Source organism: Anoplopoma fimbria, chromosome 19 (genome assembly GCF_027596085.1).
Source record: "Anoplopoma fimbria isolate UVic2021 breed Golden Eagle Sablefish chromosome 19, Afim_UVic_2022, whole genome shotgun sequence".
Lineage (NCBI taxonomy): Eukaryota > Metazoa > Chordata > Actinopteri > Perciformes > Anoplopomatidae > Anoplopoma > Anoplopoma fimbria.
Genome location: NC_072467.1, coordinates 1,317,361 through 1,334,482, shown reverse-complemented (window position 1 = coordinate 1,334,482; position 17,122 = coordinate 1,317,361). Strand labels below are relative to the sequence as shown.

General features: G+C 35.8%; 2 protein-coding genes across 2 annotated transcripts; one reads left to right on the top strand and one right to left on the bottom strand.

The window, feature by feature from the left end:
* The first annotated feature begins 1,891 nt into the window (after positions 1-1,891).
* cib2 (calcium and integrin binding family member 2) lies at positions 1,892-7,566 on the top strand. Its single transcript, XM_054620760.1, has 6 exons — positions 1,892-1,971; positions 3,365-3,399; positions 5,591-5,702; positions 6,716-6,863; positions 6,949-7,144; positions 7,499-7,566. The coding sequence occupies exons 1-6, from the start codon at positions 1,921-1,923 to the stop codon at positions 7,518-7,520; spliced, it is 564 nt and encodes a 187-aa protein (XP_054476735.1). The 5' UTR covers positions 1,892-1,920; the 3' UTR covers positions 7,521-7,566.
* A 3,358-nt stretch (positions 7,567-10,924) lies between these two features.
* Positions 10,925-14,719, bottom strand: LOC129108825 (SH2 domain-containing protein 7-like). The gene is made up of 8 exons (XM_054620743.1): positions 14,576-14,719; positions 14,327-14,469; positions 13,669-13,835; positions 12,945-13,034; positions 12,257-12,422; positions 12,018-12,176; positions 11,256-11,900; positions 10,925-11,151 (listed from the first exon to the last, which is right to left on the bottom strand). Exons 1-8 carry the CDS (start codon positions 14,622-14,624, stop codon positions 11,104-11,106), a joined length of 1,467 nt encoding a protein of 488 aa, XP_054476718.1. The 5' UTR covers positions 14,625-14,719; the 3' UTR covers positions 10,925-11,103.
* Between the last annotated feature and the right edge of the window lie 2,403 nt (positions 14,720-17,122).

The window sequence follows — 17,122 nt, the reverse complement described above, 5'->3', positions numbered from 1 at the left end:
TATTGAAAACAACAATAATAAAAATATTGAAAACAACAATAATAAAAATATTGAAAACAACAATAATAGTAAAAATATTGAAAACAACAATAATAGTAAAAATATTGAAAACAACAATAATAGTAAAAATATTGAAAACAACAATAATAAAAATATTGAGAACAACAATAATAGTAAAAAATATTGAAAACAACAATAATACAAATATTGAAAACAACAATAATAGTAAAAATATTGAAAACAACAATAATAGTAAAAGTATTGAGAACAACAATAATAGTACAAATATTGAAAACAACAATAATAAAAATATTGAGAACAACAATAATAGTAAAAAATATTGAAAACAACAATAATAGTAAAAATATTGAAAACAACAATAATAGTAAAAATATTGAAAACAACAATAATAGTAAAAATATTGAAAACAACAATAATAGTAAAAATATTGAAAACAACAATAATAGTAAAAAATATTGAAAACAACAATAATAGTAAAAATATTGAAAACAACAATAATAGTAAAAATATTGAAAACAACAATAATAAAAATATTGAGAACAACAATAATAGTAAAAATATTGAAAACAACAATATTATTGAAAACAACAATAATAGTAAAAAATATTGAAAACAACAATAATAAAAATATTGAAAACAACAATAATAGTAAAAATATTGAAAACAACAATAATAGTAAAAATATTGAAAACAACAATAATAGTACAAATATTGAAAACAACAATAATAGTAAAAAATATTGAAAACAACAATAATAGTAAAAATATATTGAAAACAACAATAATAAAAAATATTGAAAACAACAATAATAGTAAAAATATTGAGAACAACAATAATAGTAAAGAATATTGAAAACAACAATAATAGTACAAATATTGAAAACAACAATAATAGTAAAAATATTGAAAACAACAATAATACAAATATTGAAAACAACAATAATAGTAAAAATATTGAAAACAACAATAATAGTAAAAATATTGAGAACAACAATAATAGTACAAATATTGAAAACAACAATAATAGTAAAAATATTGAGAACAACAATAATAGTAAAAATATTGAAAACAACAATAATACAAATATTGAAAACAACAATAATAGTAAAAATATTGAAAACAACAATAATAGTACAAATATTGAAAACAACAATAATAGTACAAATATTGAAAACAACAACAATAATAAAAAATATTGAGAACAACAATAATAGTAAAAATATTGAGAACAACAATAATAGTAAAATATTGAAAACAACAATAATAGTAAAAAATATTGAAAACAACAATAATAGTAAAAATATTGAAAACAACAATAATACAAATATTGAAAACAACAATAATAGTACAAATATTGAGAACAACAATAATAGTAGGCGGAATGACTGATCATATATTTTCCACCACTGCACATTACACCCCACATGTTCTACAACTGCATACTCATAAAAGCTGTGGCATTCTATTTCATATTTGGTTGTATCAGCATTAAGCAACCCACAATCTATAGGCTGCATCTTCATGTCCAGCAGGTTCTAGATGATGTATGTATGTATGTATTTATTTATTTATTTGCCTGGGCTCCTATTGGTTTGCCTCTCTCTGGTGGACAGCAGCTGCCTGCCTGCAGCAGATCCGTCTGCAGCCCCTGGTCTCTGCAGACATCCTCCACTGGACACTGGTCTTCTACTGTTGTTTTTTTCCATGTTTTTCATGCATCCCCTACGTTTCACATCTCCTGCGAGGACAACAGCAACAACCTGTCTTAAGAGTTTGCATCGTCGTCAACCCAATCCTGTGCGGAGACTTTGTCTTTGACCCCCTAAATGCCTTTCATTGAGAAAAGGCTTCGGACGTTCAGTGTTGTGAATGTGTACAAGCAACAGATGACCTGATTAAGATGGGAAACAAGCAAACGATATTTACCGACGAGCAACTTGATGCCTACCAGGTAAGTCTACCTGCAGATTGTTGGAAGAGCGTTGTCCAACTCTTGAATCAGAAAAAAACATGTTAAATCATAAAATAAGTGTAAATAACTGTTAGTAAAGAATAATGCCTATTCAGCTTATGTAATGCTCGGACTTATTTAGTGTCAAGACTTAATTGCATGCATTACTTTTTATTACTATTCCATGACTTTTATTGTCATCACTATTTATCTTTTTCAATTATATTCCCCATGTGTTTTGATTTTAATGGGTAAAGCAAAACGTAATGGACATTTGTGAGATAGAGAAAAAGACGAATGGATGATTTCATTATTGATCATTGGCACCAAATGGCCCTGATCCCCATCAATTCATGATAGGCAATAATCAATTTCCCACTAAAGCCTGGTCAGTTGTGACTCTACTGTTCAAATATTTACGTAGTCTTGATAGGTGCGAATTGCTAGAGGGTTTTGATTTCACTGCAAAGCGGTGGATTTTCTGCCACTATCTGAGAAGATCTGGCCCTGTGTTCCGTGTAACAGTAATCCAGGTTTTTCTGGGAAGAAACACATCTCCATGTGCACAGGTTTATCATGTGATAAGGCGTGGACTTAATAATTGATGCCAAGCCGGTGTGACATGCTGTGAAACTCTACTCTCAGGAGACAGTTTGGTTCTCAAGAGCCTCTCTGGTTACTCCTGTTGCTCTTTAAAAACCTTATTAACACACTGCTGCTTTCTGGTTGCATTCATTTCTGTCTTGAGTATCAATACATGTTTCATCTTATTTTTCTAGGATCAGATATTTTAGGTATAACACCCAAGCCTGATATCAAATGAGTGAACTTGTTTGTTTCGTTGTTCTCCACTCACCAATTTACCAAAGGTGTAATGTCAGATGATGAAGACAAGTAGGTTATGATGGATAGACATTGCTTTACATAAACAATTATAATTATCTTCAGTAGGACTGCTTTGAGTGAATAGAATTTGTCTCTAGAGCTCAACTGGCTTCGCTCTGCTTTTTTACACTCATGAACACAGCTCAGACAGAGTGGAAACAAGCGAAAATGTAAAGTGAAGTGCCTCCTCTAGGGCTGTTGGATGCTTTGGTTGCCAAAACATGCATGTAAAAGAACAGTAGATAATGTTCCCCTTGCCACAACATTCACATATGTCATCATTTAAGAGACACGAGACACGTCGACTAGCGTTTACAGTAAGAGTTGGTCATGTGACTTGAGAGAAACAGTAATGTTGATGTATGTGACTCACAGATGTGTCATTGAGGGTGTTTTAGAAGAGATGTAAATATCTATTGTATCATAAATCATTTACCGTACAGTCTTTTATGAAACGTCCCTAAATGTCATGTTTCTGTTTTGACATGTCGTTTCTCTCTCGTTGCAGGATTGTACATTTTTCACCCGTAAAGAAATTCTGCGGTAAGATTTTTATCAACTGTACCTCCTCATTCTGATGCATTGCTCACAGATGTACTTTTATTTATTATTGTTATATTTTATATATATTAACCAGCATATAGACTGTAGCTAAATTATAAGCCACTTGCTCTAACCATAAGATTAGCCTTTACACATAATGATATTCTCAAAATGTACTATGCCGTGACTTTTATTTTCCATGTTCCCTCCTTGCTCTGTTGTTAAGATGTGCTTTAAAACAACACTGGGCATGACATGTAATACTGTATGTTAAATCATAGACCATACTTTCATTACAAAGGACTATACAAAAGATTACACCCTCTGCATTTGGCTCCTGTTGGAGTAATTCAAAATTATGCAAAGCAAAATTAAGGAATACTGTATTTAACATATCATTTCTATATTTCATTTATCTAGAAGGTTCTGTCAGTATGTTACCTAAACCTTTGTTACCTAAACCTTTGAAAGTGATGTTGACCTTTTGACTGTGGTGTTGTTTTCAGGATCACATTTCCACCTCTTTCGACATGTGCAACCTTAACACTTACAAAAATTAAATAAATATAGATCTACTCTTAGTGATTGCTGAAGGTATCATGACTCATCGGGCCGCATCATTTCTCTCTAACTGTCACTCAGCCCCTTGATGAGAGGCATAAATTAAACAAATCGCTTGCTTTTTCTTTTTAATGGAAGTGACCAATGATGCTCGTGTTTCAGGATTTTTTATCAGTGGTTCTAGATGTTGGAAGATAAATAGCTACTTAATGAAATTTAAAGCTGATACTCTAGAGTGTTGCCGTGTAACTTTAGAAAAGGATGAGAGTTGATACAGGAATTTGGGGTCTGATTTTTGCAGTAAATGTTGTTTTTTGATATCTCTAGCAATGAGACATTGAAGTCATGTGTGTCCTGTGGTGCATTGGTTACTGTCTTCTAAAATAACATAAATGATCAAGAACTAATGAAGGATTAAAATTCATCTTACAAAACAGATTACAACAGAAACATGGTTGTTTGATCCTACATTTCTTTTTAATTGTAAAGCAGAGGTGATAAAATCAGTACCACAGCATAAACCATTTTTTTTTCAACAGCACTCTCTTCCACGAGACTTCTGATTTAAATTTTTCACTGCATTTATGCTGTTTTTTTTCTTTTTTTAACAAAACAAAATATTTGTAATTTTTCTCTCCCTTTTCTGTTATTAACAAATAGTATGCATGTACTTGTTCCTCGTCAGTGAAATTGGCCTGACTTTGATTCCAAGGCCATCACTGAACTGGAAACAAAATTGACAATCAGCAGAGGTGTAATTGGGTCCTACACTTTATGACCCTCATAAAACACTTATTATTTCTATCTCCAGCTGCAACGGTTACACTACAGTTATGTAACATAAAAAAAACACGTTATCTCTGATGCCGTAAGGATTTGAACCCCTCCAGTCTTGTGTCATATCACTAGATTAAAACATTCCAGGGATTCTGTGTCTTGTGTAATCATTTTTGGAAAAAAAACTAATGTTTATAGGCCAACTTTGAAGAAGCTGTAAGATCCAAATATTTTCCACGGTCATGGTACATAAGAACTGCAGGTTTACCCGTTCATTTATTGCGTTGTACCAATGAAACTCCATAATTTGACAGTTTTATCTAATTAATTTGTAGTGAGTTTGTCCTCTAAGACCAGTGTTCCTGCTGATAAACGGCTCTGCTCTGGCAACGGACGCCATGACAGGATAAGTCAAAGGACACAGTGAAGGGGGGCTGTAGATAAGCACACACTCTCCCGACGTTGTGTCTTTTATCATTCACACAGCCTCTGATATTATTCTCAATAATGAATGAAATAAAATTCAAGGTTTTTATATCATGAGAAGAGAGGGGCAGGGGAGAGAATGAGAGGCTTATGACATTATCTTCCCACATGAGTTGTGCTTTTAAAATTCTCTAGGCACAACAATTTCTCCTGGGATAAATAAAGTATTCTTTTTCTTTTAATTGTTGTTTGAAATGTTTTTCACATACATGCATAGCCTGTAAAATGTATCACACATTAAAATATGAAAGTATATCTTATCTTATGTATTCTAAAGTTAAATTTGTTTTTTTAAATATTTGAATGAATCTTAATCTCAGTAAACCAGAAGCATAATTGTTCAAAGTGTTTTTATGTTTTATTCTAGGTTGCACGGCAGATACCATGAGTTGGCTCCACATCTTGTCCCGATGGACTACACCAATGACCCTGATTGTAAACTGCCTTTAGCCTTAATAGTCAACATGCCAGAGTTAAAGGTAAAAAAATCATTTTTCCTAATGGATCAGCCGAACTATGCTTTTCACCAGTAGCGTGTACCTGTGTTGTGTTTTCTTGTTTTGGATTTTTCTATAAGGACGCTTAAAACAAATGCACACCCACTACTCATGTGGGCAGACACATAATCAATACACACTCAGACAGAATTGATTTCTAACCCTCGTCATCACTGATCTGATTGCATGACACCACACTCAGCTCATGAGAGTTAATGTGCCATGAAATGCTCTGACTTTCGATTATGAATGACGCACCCCTTCCTATTTTTAAGCACCTGCCATTTGAAAATAACATCCAGGAAACTTGGATTTTGCATGTTGCGTAACATGAGACCCAGACGATACGCGATCACCCAAAGTGCTCTACAGCTTCATAACAATAAATACATTTATATCCCGCTGAGTTTAAATGAGTTGACTGGATGCTACGGGCATTGACATGTTTCAGGATATGCAGTTAAAATTGCATTGCTCTAGGAGGCTGAAGGCTGTTTATACAAATGGCTTATTTTGCAGATCTTGTATTGAGCTCAAATATGCTAATCGCCCTCTGGACAATAGCTGTATGTATACTAGATAAATGTACAGAGTTAGTGAGATCCCAAGTGTCTTTACTGTGAATGTATTGCAAGTTGCATCAAATAAGCTAATAACCAGGAATATTAAATCTTTAGTAGCAACTTGTGGTTGAGCAATGGAGGTGAAAATAATGGCTTCACCTTACCAGCAAAGAGCGAGAGTCAGCCCTTTGCAGTTAAACCCTGTGATCAGCAGAAAAAAACATACCGGTTTACGCCTCTGCAAATCATATGTGAAACTGACAACTGCATGTAAAGCATGTCACCTTTCGTTACTTTAGGGTTTTTTTGTAAGATATTATTTTTTCTTATCCAAACCACTTGGTATTTACATTCCAGTGTAGCTTACATTTACATTAAAGTTTGGCATCTTTTCCACTGATGTAAAAATGTTGTCATCCCCTTCATTTGTAGGAAAACCCCTTCCGCAACAGGATCGTAGAGTCTTTCTCAGAGGATGGGATGGGGAATCTCAGCTTCAATGAATTTGTGGACATGTTCTCAGTCCTCAGTGAAATGGCTCCTAGAGAGCTCAAGGCAATATATGCCTTCAAAATATACGGTAATGACGAATTACCATAAGATTTCATTATCATTTTAAAAATTTAAAAATTGTTAAAATTGTTTTAAATCCCTGTTCCCCTCAGATTTCAATGTGGATAATTACCTGTGCAAAGAGGACCTGGAAAAGACTCTGAATAGGCTGACAAAGGAGGAGTTGACTCCTGAAGAGGTGCAGCTTGTGTGTGAGAAAGCCATCGAGGAGGCGGATTTAGACGGAGACAACAAACTCTCTTATGCTGACTTTGAAAATATGATTACGAGGGCTCCTGACTTTTTAAGGTAATTAAATGTTTGCTGTATTTGTCAACACGTTGTTTGCACCTCATTTTATATGACAAGCAGTGGCCCTTTAAAATCAGGCAACTCATGCATTAGCCCTCATGCTGCAGAACTGTGAGCTGGTTGCTTACAGTTTTCATTCACCAGATGGCTCGTTATCATTTTCATCATTTAAACTGTCAGCCTCACAATTAATTTAATCCTGAGCCACCACTATGAACATTCAATGGCCTGTGGACTGTCTGTCCACAGTGGAATGCATTCCTATGTGTTTATTCCCACCTATACAGATGGTCAGTGTCTTTACATGCACAATGACTAATGCTGGTCATAATGTGTCTTTTGTCACTTCAGTACCTTCCATATACGAATCTGAGAGGGCTCCATGGAGGGTTTCCAAGGTCGACAGCGTGGTGAACCTCAGGACTCTACCTGCACCCCGTCATGGCCACAGCACAGTGCCTGTCTCCCACTCCCATCGTCAAAAAATCTGACCTCCGGATAAAAATACAGGATAAAGCTGAATTACAAGGAACCGTTATTTCTTTACTAGATGAAAATGTAGTTTCATTTTACCACCTATAAAAGGGCTTGACCTGGATTGGCCTCCTGTTGGGAGAAAGACTATTTATCCCACATTTAGGGTTGAATCTTGGTCAGTGAAACAAGTGTAAAAAGAGCCAGACTCTGGATTGATGCATAAAAAGCTCATCTACCTACAGTATGTTGCACATGAGATACCCCCAGTCAAGTCTTCCTACACACTAGATATTTAGTATTCATAAGGCTAAGGAAAAAGCTTGAAGTGAATGAAAGCACAGCATTGGCATTAAGGGCATACAGCTATTTTTTACGAGGTATGCAATATTTAGAAATGCAGTGTATTGTTTTTAACATTTTGGGTTGGGTTTTTTGCTTGTGGAACTGATGATGACGACAATCATATCTTACTGTTCTCCAGTTACATGAAGGGCTCTGTTGTCTGAACAAATGTTGATAGCTTTCCTCTGCCTCAGCCATTATCATGAGATATTAAATACAGCCATCTTTTGGATAAACATGTTACAGTAATTTATGTGACTTCAGGTATTTGTCTTACTTAGAATAAATGTGTTTTTCTGTCTTGATTTTTTTTTTTGTGAATGGATTTGTGATATTCATTGTTGTCATCGAAAAGGCATCAATTGATCCTTAAATACAGGAGTTCTTGTTGTTGTTAACCAAGAATTTATAATTTTAACTGAAGGACCTGACCTGCAACTTTAATGAGTTCACTAATGTCTCGTCCATATAACCAGTTTACCTCAACCCACGCACAATGATTATAAGGAGCGTGCACCGTAAAGAGCAGGAAATGACTGCGCCTCTGCATAGCCCATCATATGAGCAGTAATAACTTGTTAAGCAGGATGTAATCATTAGGAGTGAGCTGCCTCAGCACTCACAAGTATGATTACATCCTGCACATACAGTTAATCTTGATCGGAAAGCTGCAGGAAATGGCGTTGGTCATGTTGTTTGATTATTCCTGTACAGATATGCATCAGGTGCATATGGAGTACAGTATGTAATACACGTATCTATATTTTGTGTTTGTACCACATGTTTTCAGCTTAGGTTGTACTAATGAGATGTGGATGTTGAGCAGCCATACATCTGCTGAACATTTTGTTCATCTGCTAAGAGTCACATCCGAGACATGTTTACATCTTTGCTGCCAAGTGCAATGGCTGCAAAATAAGTATGACCTGGTTAATTGGTGCTGAGTCTGAAAAAGAAAAACTGTTACAAAATTGATATTGGGACACTGGCTACAAGATAACTTATCAGACAACCCAGCATAGATCTATATGATTTAATCTAAAGGGTTTTGTGAGGCAATAGACTTTCCCGTGTTAGCTATATTGGTAATAACAACTGCAACATGTTTGACTTTGTTACTGGAACTGCAGTTCAGGCTGGATCGTGTGTTTGACGGCAGACAAAATATACACCCTTGCATGCACATCAACATCAACCTAAAAACATGATTGTACAAAACAGCCACAGAGGTGGATGGTGTGATTCTTCTCTTTCACACTGTCAGCTATGAAAAAAATTGAAAAAAGCTGATACTGAGTGTCTTAATTTGCCTGAAGGGGTAGGATGTTGAAGTCAGTTAAACAGTGTGCAGTCATCAGAGCAGCCAGTTAATTCTTCCTTTATCTCCAGGCCCCTTTATGAGGGCAGCACCAAATATTCAGGGCAATACAGTGCTGATTGTGTGGCTTCATTAATTACTGGTCTCACAGAGAACATCTGTTTAATTATGATTCCAGCAGAGAAGCTTCTGGTGCACTGTGATACTGGGTCTGTAAAGCAGCCATTACCGTTAGCAAGTTTCTGTCAGTTTCTGTGGTTGAGTGGGGCTAAACACAGTGTGAAACTCTTACTGACTTCACTCCACAGGACCTTGTCTGTTTTAATTTGATAGGATTTAAGGTGGTGACTAATGCTTTCACAGTGGGACCACAGTGGAGGTCTTGCTGTGTTTTGCTGTGGTTCAAAATATCCTATTATTTCTTTTTAAACTCTACCCTTTTTAACAATTGGTTTATAACATACACTGCAGTATAGAGTTGCAAGTACTGACATTAGAGATGCCGTTTAATGTCTAATGCATTATGCAATACAACAACTTTTCCTGTGAAGCCTCGGTAGCTTGTGTATAAACTGTTAATGAATGACAATACAATATAAAATGTTATCAAACTTTTGTTAACCATTCTTCTATTAAATAAGGATTTATTTTTGCTCTATTTATTTATTATATATATTTTCCTATTATTTTAAGCAATGAGGTATTTTTTCATAAATTCTTCTTAGTTCTTTAGTAACTGAGTAAACTCATCCACTGCTGAGGGTCATGAGATTTGGCTGAAAGCTTCATTTTATTGCAATTCTATATTTCTGAGAATAAATATAAAGTGGTTATAGGGGTGCAGTTACATTTTTTAAATAATTATTCTGTGTTTGAAATCTTTTGGGTTATTGTAATTCTCTCTGTCCGAGCCACAGCACCACAGAACTGTGTTGTTATATTAATAAAATGAGGATATGTTCTCTCTTATTTTGCATAAACAGATCCTAGTGCATTGTATTATTCAGAAAACCCACTGATACACAAGTAGGCATTAATGCCATCCTGTGTCTCTGTTTTTAGAAGTGACACATTTCCTTTTCCAGTGACACTATCATCTTTATCTAAGTTATGAAAGATATTATGACATAAATTATCCTACAAGCTGAATGATTTATATTTTAATGAGTTATTACAGCCTGGTTTGCTTTCAGTGGAAACACTTATTTACATACACCTGCCTCCAAAGTTCTACATAAAACAGAACTGCATCTGTTCCTGTATGTAGTCACTTATAAAGATAACTATGACCATGGAAAGCATTCAAGTACACAGAAAGGTTAAACTGTCTTTTTAGTGCGTACCACTAAAACTATAATTAGACAGTAAAAGAGCAGCAGGTGATAGAAGATAATAAATTCCATTTCAACATATTTGACACACTTCCTCATTGCAGTCGTATGCGAATGTTTGAAATATGTATGCTAATAAAGTTTCCTGTGAATGAAGTGCAGCATTGATGGTAGCAGCCTGTAGGCAAAATGTATTTTGTGATCAGTAGTAAACACAGTACACCCTTTTTCTCTGAAGAGAAGAATTATGAGTTTTCCTTTTTGAATCTGTCATTTATTTCATTATGAAACAGAAAATGTTAAGGCAGCACAATTGTTGAATAAATACATTAAAAAAGCAAAAATACATAAAAAAGAATTTGAATAGGTATGAACATGTAAGCCCATGTTGAAAATAAGCTTTCACATGGTGTATATTAGGTAGGACCACTGTAGTGTCAGAGAAAATTTAGTGAACATTTGTCTTAGTAGCTGGTAAGATAGCATCTTCACCATTTCCTCTTGGTGTCAGGGAACAGCCATTTCCATTTATCATTCTGCAGGAGGTAAAAAATAGGTAATCAATGAATAAAATAGGATGAACATTAAATACAACCTTTCAGTTATCGTTTAAAATAAAGCTTTTGACAGCACTACTAACCTTTAACCAACAGGAAGAGTGTTTATGTTTGGGCCTGATGTCGTTCAGAGGCTCATAAGTGTTGCTGTCGGGTTCAGGTGTTGCTGTGTCCTCATCGCCAGAAATCAGCTCATATGTGTTGTCAAGAGGGAAGCTGCCAATGACGGCTTCATTTGGGACTTCATCATATCTGATCACGGAGGATGTAGTGTGTGGACTACCAGGCCTGCCAGCCAGGTGATAGATGGCACCGTCATTCATGTATTCAAGGCCGTGGCTGCTTCTTGCTGTGCTGTCTGTGGTTTGTCTGACAGGTTTGGGGGAGAGTCTCGGGGGAGTGTTGGGTGGTGCATTCAGCCTGTAAGATTGCTCTCCATCAGAGGTGTTGTCCAGAAGCTGTAGAGACCTGCTCTTGCTGTCCAGCAGGCTGAGCTCGGAGTAAACAGACTCTGCTCCACATGGAAGACTACACCTGTTCTGATCCTGGATTGTGGATCTCTCAGCTCTCCCAACATTATCTCCTGGTAAATTGTCCTGGCTGATGTGTTGGAATCTTGGTATATCCCTGGGTGATTGCTTCCTAATCTGAGCATACAAAACCCTGTCCTGGTCATTCAGGGCGCCACTCGCAAGGAGCCTGCTCCTCCGAGGCAATGGTGGCACTTCCTGTTCCACAAAACAAACCACGTTCTTAAGGTCAGCTTGGAAGAATTAATACAGCGACAATTTCGGTGTAATATATACATCAGAATAATCTTCTTGTATATAACAGACTGTACTTGCCTCCAGTGTCTTGCTGCTCTTTGGTGGCCGTGCAGGCGGCTGCTCTGAGGCTGAGTTAATCTGTGGTTTTCGCATGTGGTTCACAGCTCCAGCAGTGGCCAAAGGCTTTTTTTCCTTAGGGCTAACCTGGATGGTATCATACAGCTCTTCATCCAGTGCCTGCAAGAACAAAACACCACTTAGACCTTCATTCTCGATCAACGTTACTTAATGAAAGTGACCGAGGAGTTTTGTCTCACCTGAAAACACGAAGATGCCAGGTACTCTCCAAACGGCTGAATGGGGCTTGCCTTGTAGTATTCTATGAGATCAGAGACTGAGTCGTGTCTCTCAGTGTCTCCACATACTACAAACTGCCCTGATTCACTTTGGTTTATCACAAAATGTCGACACCGATCCCTGCCTCTGCAACAGGAAATTAAAATGAATTAGATTAAAAAAAACACAAAACAAATTGGGTTCCTTCTGCTTAAAAAAGGATTTAAATGGGAGTTTGATTTAAATCACTGAAATAAGATCTGTGGTTTAAGACAATAAACAAAAAGAAAGTACAATGTTTCATTCTGAGCTCTTTACCATATACTTTGTGCATACTATATTATAAATTAAAATGAATTAGAAAAAACACAAAACAAAATGGGTTCCTACTGCTAAAAAACTATTTAAATGCAGTTTGAATAAATTCCCTGAAATAAGATCTCTGGGTAAGACAAAAAGCAAAAAAGACAAAATTTTTGTAAAAGCAGTATTCATTTGTGAAAATAAACGTGCAATTACACATGAATATTATTAGCAAGCCTTGTAATAAATAGTGTTTGTCAAAAAGTCAAAATTTCATTAAAAAAAAATTATTATAGAGAGGTTCATTTTGAAATAAGCTTACAGAAAAACAAAATTCGAGGTTGTTCAGAGAAAACAAATACTCACTTATAAGACAGTATGTATCCGATGGCCTTATCACTGAGACGGATCAGGAAACAGCCCATCTCCTTTTCTCTGAGTATTTCTTCAGCCTCCCTGTAGATAAACCACAAACAACTTTAAAACACATACTGAAAAGTGTTTTCCAAAAGCCCAATTTGGCTTGAGTTTACAGTAACAGTGAGGCTAATTTTAAGGAGAGTAGTGCGCATCACGTAAATCACCTTGGAAATTACATTGCATCAAAGGAAAATCCATTTGGTTTCAGGTCTTTTACCAATACACAGATTCCGACGAAACTGTCTATGTTTACCAGAGGATAGGTCTTAAATGTCTGCTATACTAAAATGTAAATGCACCTGATGTAAACTTTGACTTTAGATAAAACAGCTTAAGTAATAACCAATTTACAATTATTTTCTTGACAATAAAATACACCTTCTATATTCAAAATTAGACAAGTCATTCTTTACTACTCTGTAATAGAGTTTTACGGTAGTGATACATTAATAAATAATAGAAGTTATTAATAATTTTATATAGATGTAGGACATAATAGTATTTCATAGAATGGAATTTCTTTCTATCTAAAAACAAATTATTCTAATATTGAGAGTTAAAATTCATTTTTTACCTGCAAAACAGTATAGATGGAAACAAATCCTGACTCATAGCCCTCTTGAATTTTTTTTTGACCATTTAATGAAATGTTTCCTCAATGAATACTTACTTTCTTGAGATGAATCCCAGGAACCACGTGGGGAAGAAGCCGTTGTGGACGATGAGTGGCACTTGAGTCTCTATGAACCACTTCGAAGCCAGTTCCCTTAGTCTTCCATCAGTCCCCTCAACATAAGAGTCAACTGTTGGTTCCCTTTGCTCCATCCTTGCCCGGTCCTTATCAAAGCAGCAGAGACAGTCGATGAAGACAACCAGCATTCATTTTGATAAGGTGAACAGCGAGTGTGCATTTTAACAGACTTAATTTGCTTATTTTCCAGGAGGCGTCAACCTAAAAGCAGCTCAACATTCTCATTGTTGCAGGAAATAACATGTTAATTTATGTGTGTACTCTCCAAGTCTTAAATTTAACATTTACTGTATATTATTTATTTCCTGTAAAGTAACATTATTTAACATTTAATTCAACATAATCAAAACTATTCCGAATTCACGATGTCCAAAGTCCCTCTACATACAAATAAGGCTGTTCTCCTGGTTAATCCAGTGAGACTACTGTTGACATTGACCTCATCTGATGTAATGTCATACTGATAATATGCAAACTGCTACTTTGCATGTAGAATATGAGGTTAATAAGTTAGTCATTCAAGCAGGAGGGGACCAGTTCTGGTGAGCGTGGTGGGGATCTAGTAACAGTAACTTACCTTGAAACAAAATGTCAGACAGGTCCTGAGGCAGGGGGATTTTGTCTGTCTCTGGTCCTTTGTCCTAGACCCTGAAAAATGGCAGATCCTCTCAGATCTGGGTTTCTGTTGTCGGTACAGCGCGCAGCAATGTCTTTCAATTCCTAAAAAAAAAGATGGACAATTAGCAATTAATTCTCAGCTGAATGTAAAACTCAAAAACAGTTATCATGATGTGAGTTATCTTTTAAGTTGAGATCGAGTACTTACCTTTCCTTGAGAGTGTTTGGTTTGAACCTGGTGTCATTTCAACAAACATTCAAATGCTTCTCTCAACTTCTGAACAGTCTGTAACCTCCAAGGTGTTGTGAAGGAGTATGACCATACAGTAGACAGGCGATAAAGACAGATGACATTTACTATTACACATATTTTTCCGCCGCCTTGGAAAGCAGTGATGCTCGGCAACAGCACAGCAGAGTTCTTACAGCTCATTTGCATGACAGAGACGTCTGAAGAAAGCTGGAGCTTCCTGAAGAGAAACGGAAAGCAAGCTGTGGTTTGTGTGCACATGAGTGCATTGGTTTGCAAGGGAAGATGTTGCGCCCACAGACTGTTTGATTACTGGAGTAATGGGAGATAAGTTGCGTCAGCAGTACATTTTCTGAGTTTTATGACCTGGGTATGCAATGAATTTGGATCATGGCTGACAAGGCAGGAGAAAATGTGTGAACAAATGGAAATGTTTGGGAAGATCTACAGATAATTAAAAGGGCATAAACAAAACTCTAATAAGATGACATATTTCCCAGCCTTGATTTTAAGGTTATAGAAAAGAAATTGCTAACTCATTTCCCCCATGGCTGAGACTGTCGTCATGAATCATCTTTCTGTTGGTTTCTGCTCAGTGGTGAGCAGTAATAAATCCCTCTGGGGGAGCGACAATAACCGGAAAGAATTTGTGTGCGGGATGAGACTGAGATCTCAGCATTTCCAAATAATAACATTGCTCCAACTTTGATCTCAGAAGACACACTGCAACATTTCCCTATAAGCAGCCGATCGAACCTGTCTCTGAAAGTTTGATCAGTGTGATTCTGAATATCTACGAAGTTCATTTTTTTCTCCAATTTTCATATTATAGAAATTAAAAGCCATCGACCCATCTATTATCTATCAACCCAGCCTCTGCTTACACAATAATTGTACAGTTATGTTCCATGTATGACTAAGTATTGCTACATAACAATGTCCTATAATTTCAACATCATCTCAACAACACTGTCTGCCATTTTAAATGTCTTTGTGAGTCATTATGTGCTCCTCTGGAGGCGTTGAGAGGTTTAGGGTCAAATGTTAACACTGTTTCCGTGTTTGAAATCCAAAGATCCAATATTACCGGCATACTATCATACTATATAAAATGACCAGTTATCAGTGCATGAACAACATAGAAATGTATTTGATCTACTGCAGCTGTGAGTTAGACAGAGTAACAGAAAAGGAGGCAGAGTTATCAGACAGATACCAGACAAAAGGCTCTTTAGATCTTTGTTCAGTCTTCTGGCATTATGCCTATGAGGGGGATGTGGGTCTCTTAAAGGTCACATGTCAGTTGAGGTTTGTAAAATGTCATTCCACCAAAACCTTTACATCTGAGGGTTAAACAAACATCCTCACAAACAACCTAAGCAAGCCAAAGTTCAATCTGACCAACATAATAAAAACACAAGTTACATAGCTAGGTTGTTGTTGGGTTTCACTGTTGTCAGTTATACATGTCTAGGACGCACATACATGTCTTAGCATGTTCACATCTACAACCATCAATCAACCTAAAGCATGTCCAACAACTTTCTGCAGTTACAGGATGAACTATGAGCCCATGTAGAAAAGATTCCAACAGACTAATCTCTGTTCTGTTATAGACCCCATTTTACTGTATGAGTCACACTGTGAATAACAAAGTTAAGTACATGTCAACATTACAGATGATACGTTGGTGATACAACTGCTGTGAACTAGATTGATTTATTGATCAATATACTGTAGCTCTTACTAAGAGCGGAAAGAGTGATAACTTGTTTTATTTTACATACCGTAATAAAATGTTGTATGTGTTGATCTTGTATTTCAGTGCATCCCCTTTTAATTTCCTGCTGCATCATTTTGGATGCAAATGTCAAAGTTTTTTTATGTTTTTTGTTTTTCATTTTGCCTTCATTGATTTTAAAAGGTAAATACAGGCATCATGGAGAAAGAAAGAAGGCAATGGTAATCTAACCAGGGACATTGAGATATTGCATCTTAACCATTAGGCCATTGTACTTTTCACCTCACTGCTTTTATCCCTGGTTGTAAAGTTACTTTGCTTATTAGCTTTTATTTTAGTTTGTATTGTGGTCACATGGTGAACATATATAATATTGCTGTTTTTTATCAAATTATCGCACTAACTAATAGAGAACAGAGGAACCTTGGGTCAAATTGCCTTATGCAAGCATGGAAATACCGCTTGGCAGGGCGTCTAGTCAAGTACTGCACTTCAGTACGACTTTGAAGTAATTTACTTGAATTCTTTCAATTCATACTTCTATTCCACTATATTTTAGAGACAAATGTACATTTTACTCTACAACATTTATTTTACAGCTATAGTAACAGTACAAGTTACATATCACTATTCACATACAAAACCTACAATGCGTTTATAAAATGTGACATATTGTTATAAATTAAACAACCCCAAAAGTATGGAACATTTAAAATTAGCAAGCTACAGTTATAAAGTAAAATTGATATATCAATACATCCATA

What these genes read in the sequence shown, in the direction of transcription:
- LOC129108825 (XM_054620743.1), bottom strand. Translation starts at nt 14,624, where the DNA reads ATGTTTGTTGAAATGACACCAGGTTCAAACCAAACACTCTCAAGGAAA. An exon ending in CTGGGATTCATCTCAAGAAA is followed by an intron (nt 13,035 to 13,668) that starts GTAAGTATTCAT and finishes GTTTATCTACAG; the next exon opens with GGAGGCTGAAGAAATACTCA. An exon ending in AGAGCAGCAAGACACTGGAG is followed by an intron (nt 11,901 to 12,017) that starts GCAAGTACAGTC and finishes TTTGTGGAACAG; the next exon opens with GAAGTGCCACCATTGCCTCG.
- cib2 (XM_054620760.1), top strand. Translation starts at nt 1,921, where the DNA reads ATGGGAAACAAGCAAACGATATTTACCGACGAGCAACTTGATGCCTAC. An exon ending in ATATGCCTTCAAAATATACG is followed by an intron (nt 6,864 to 6,948) that starts GTAATGACGAAT and finishes TGTTCCCCTCAG; the next exon opens with ATTTCAATGTGGATAATTAC. An exon ending in AGGGCTCCTGACTTTTTAAG is followed by an intron (nt 7,145 to 7,498) that starts GTAATTAAATGT and finishes TTGTCACTTCAG; the next exon opens with TACCTTCCATATACGAATCT.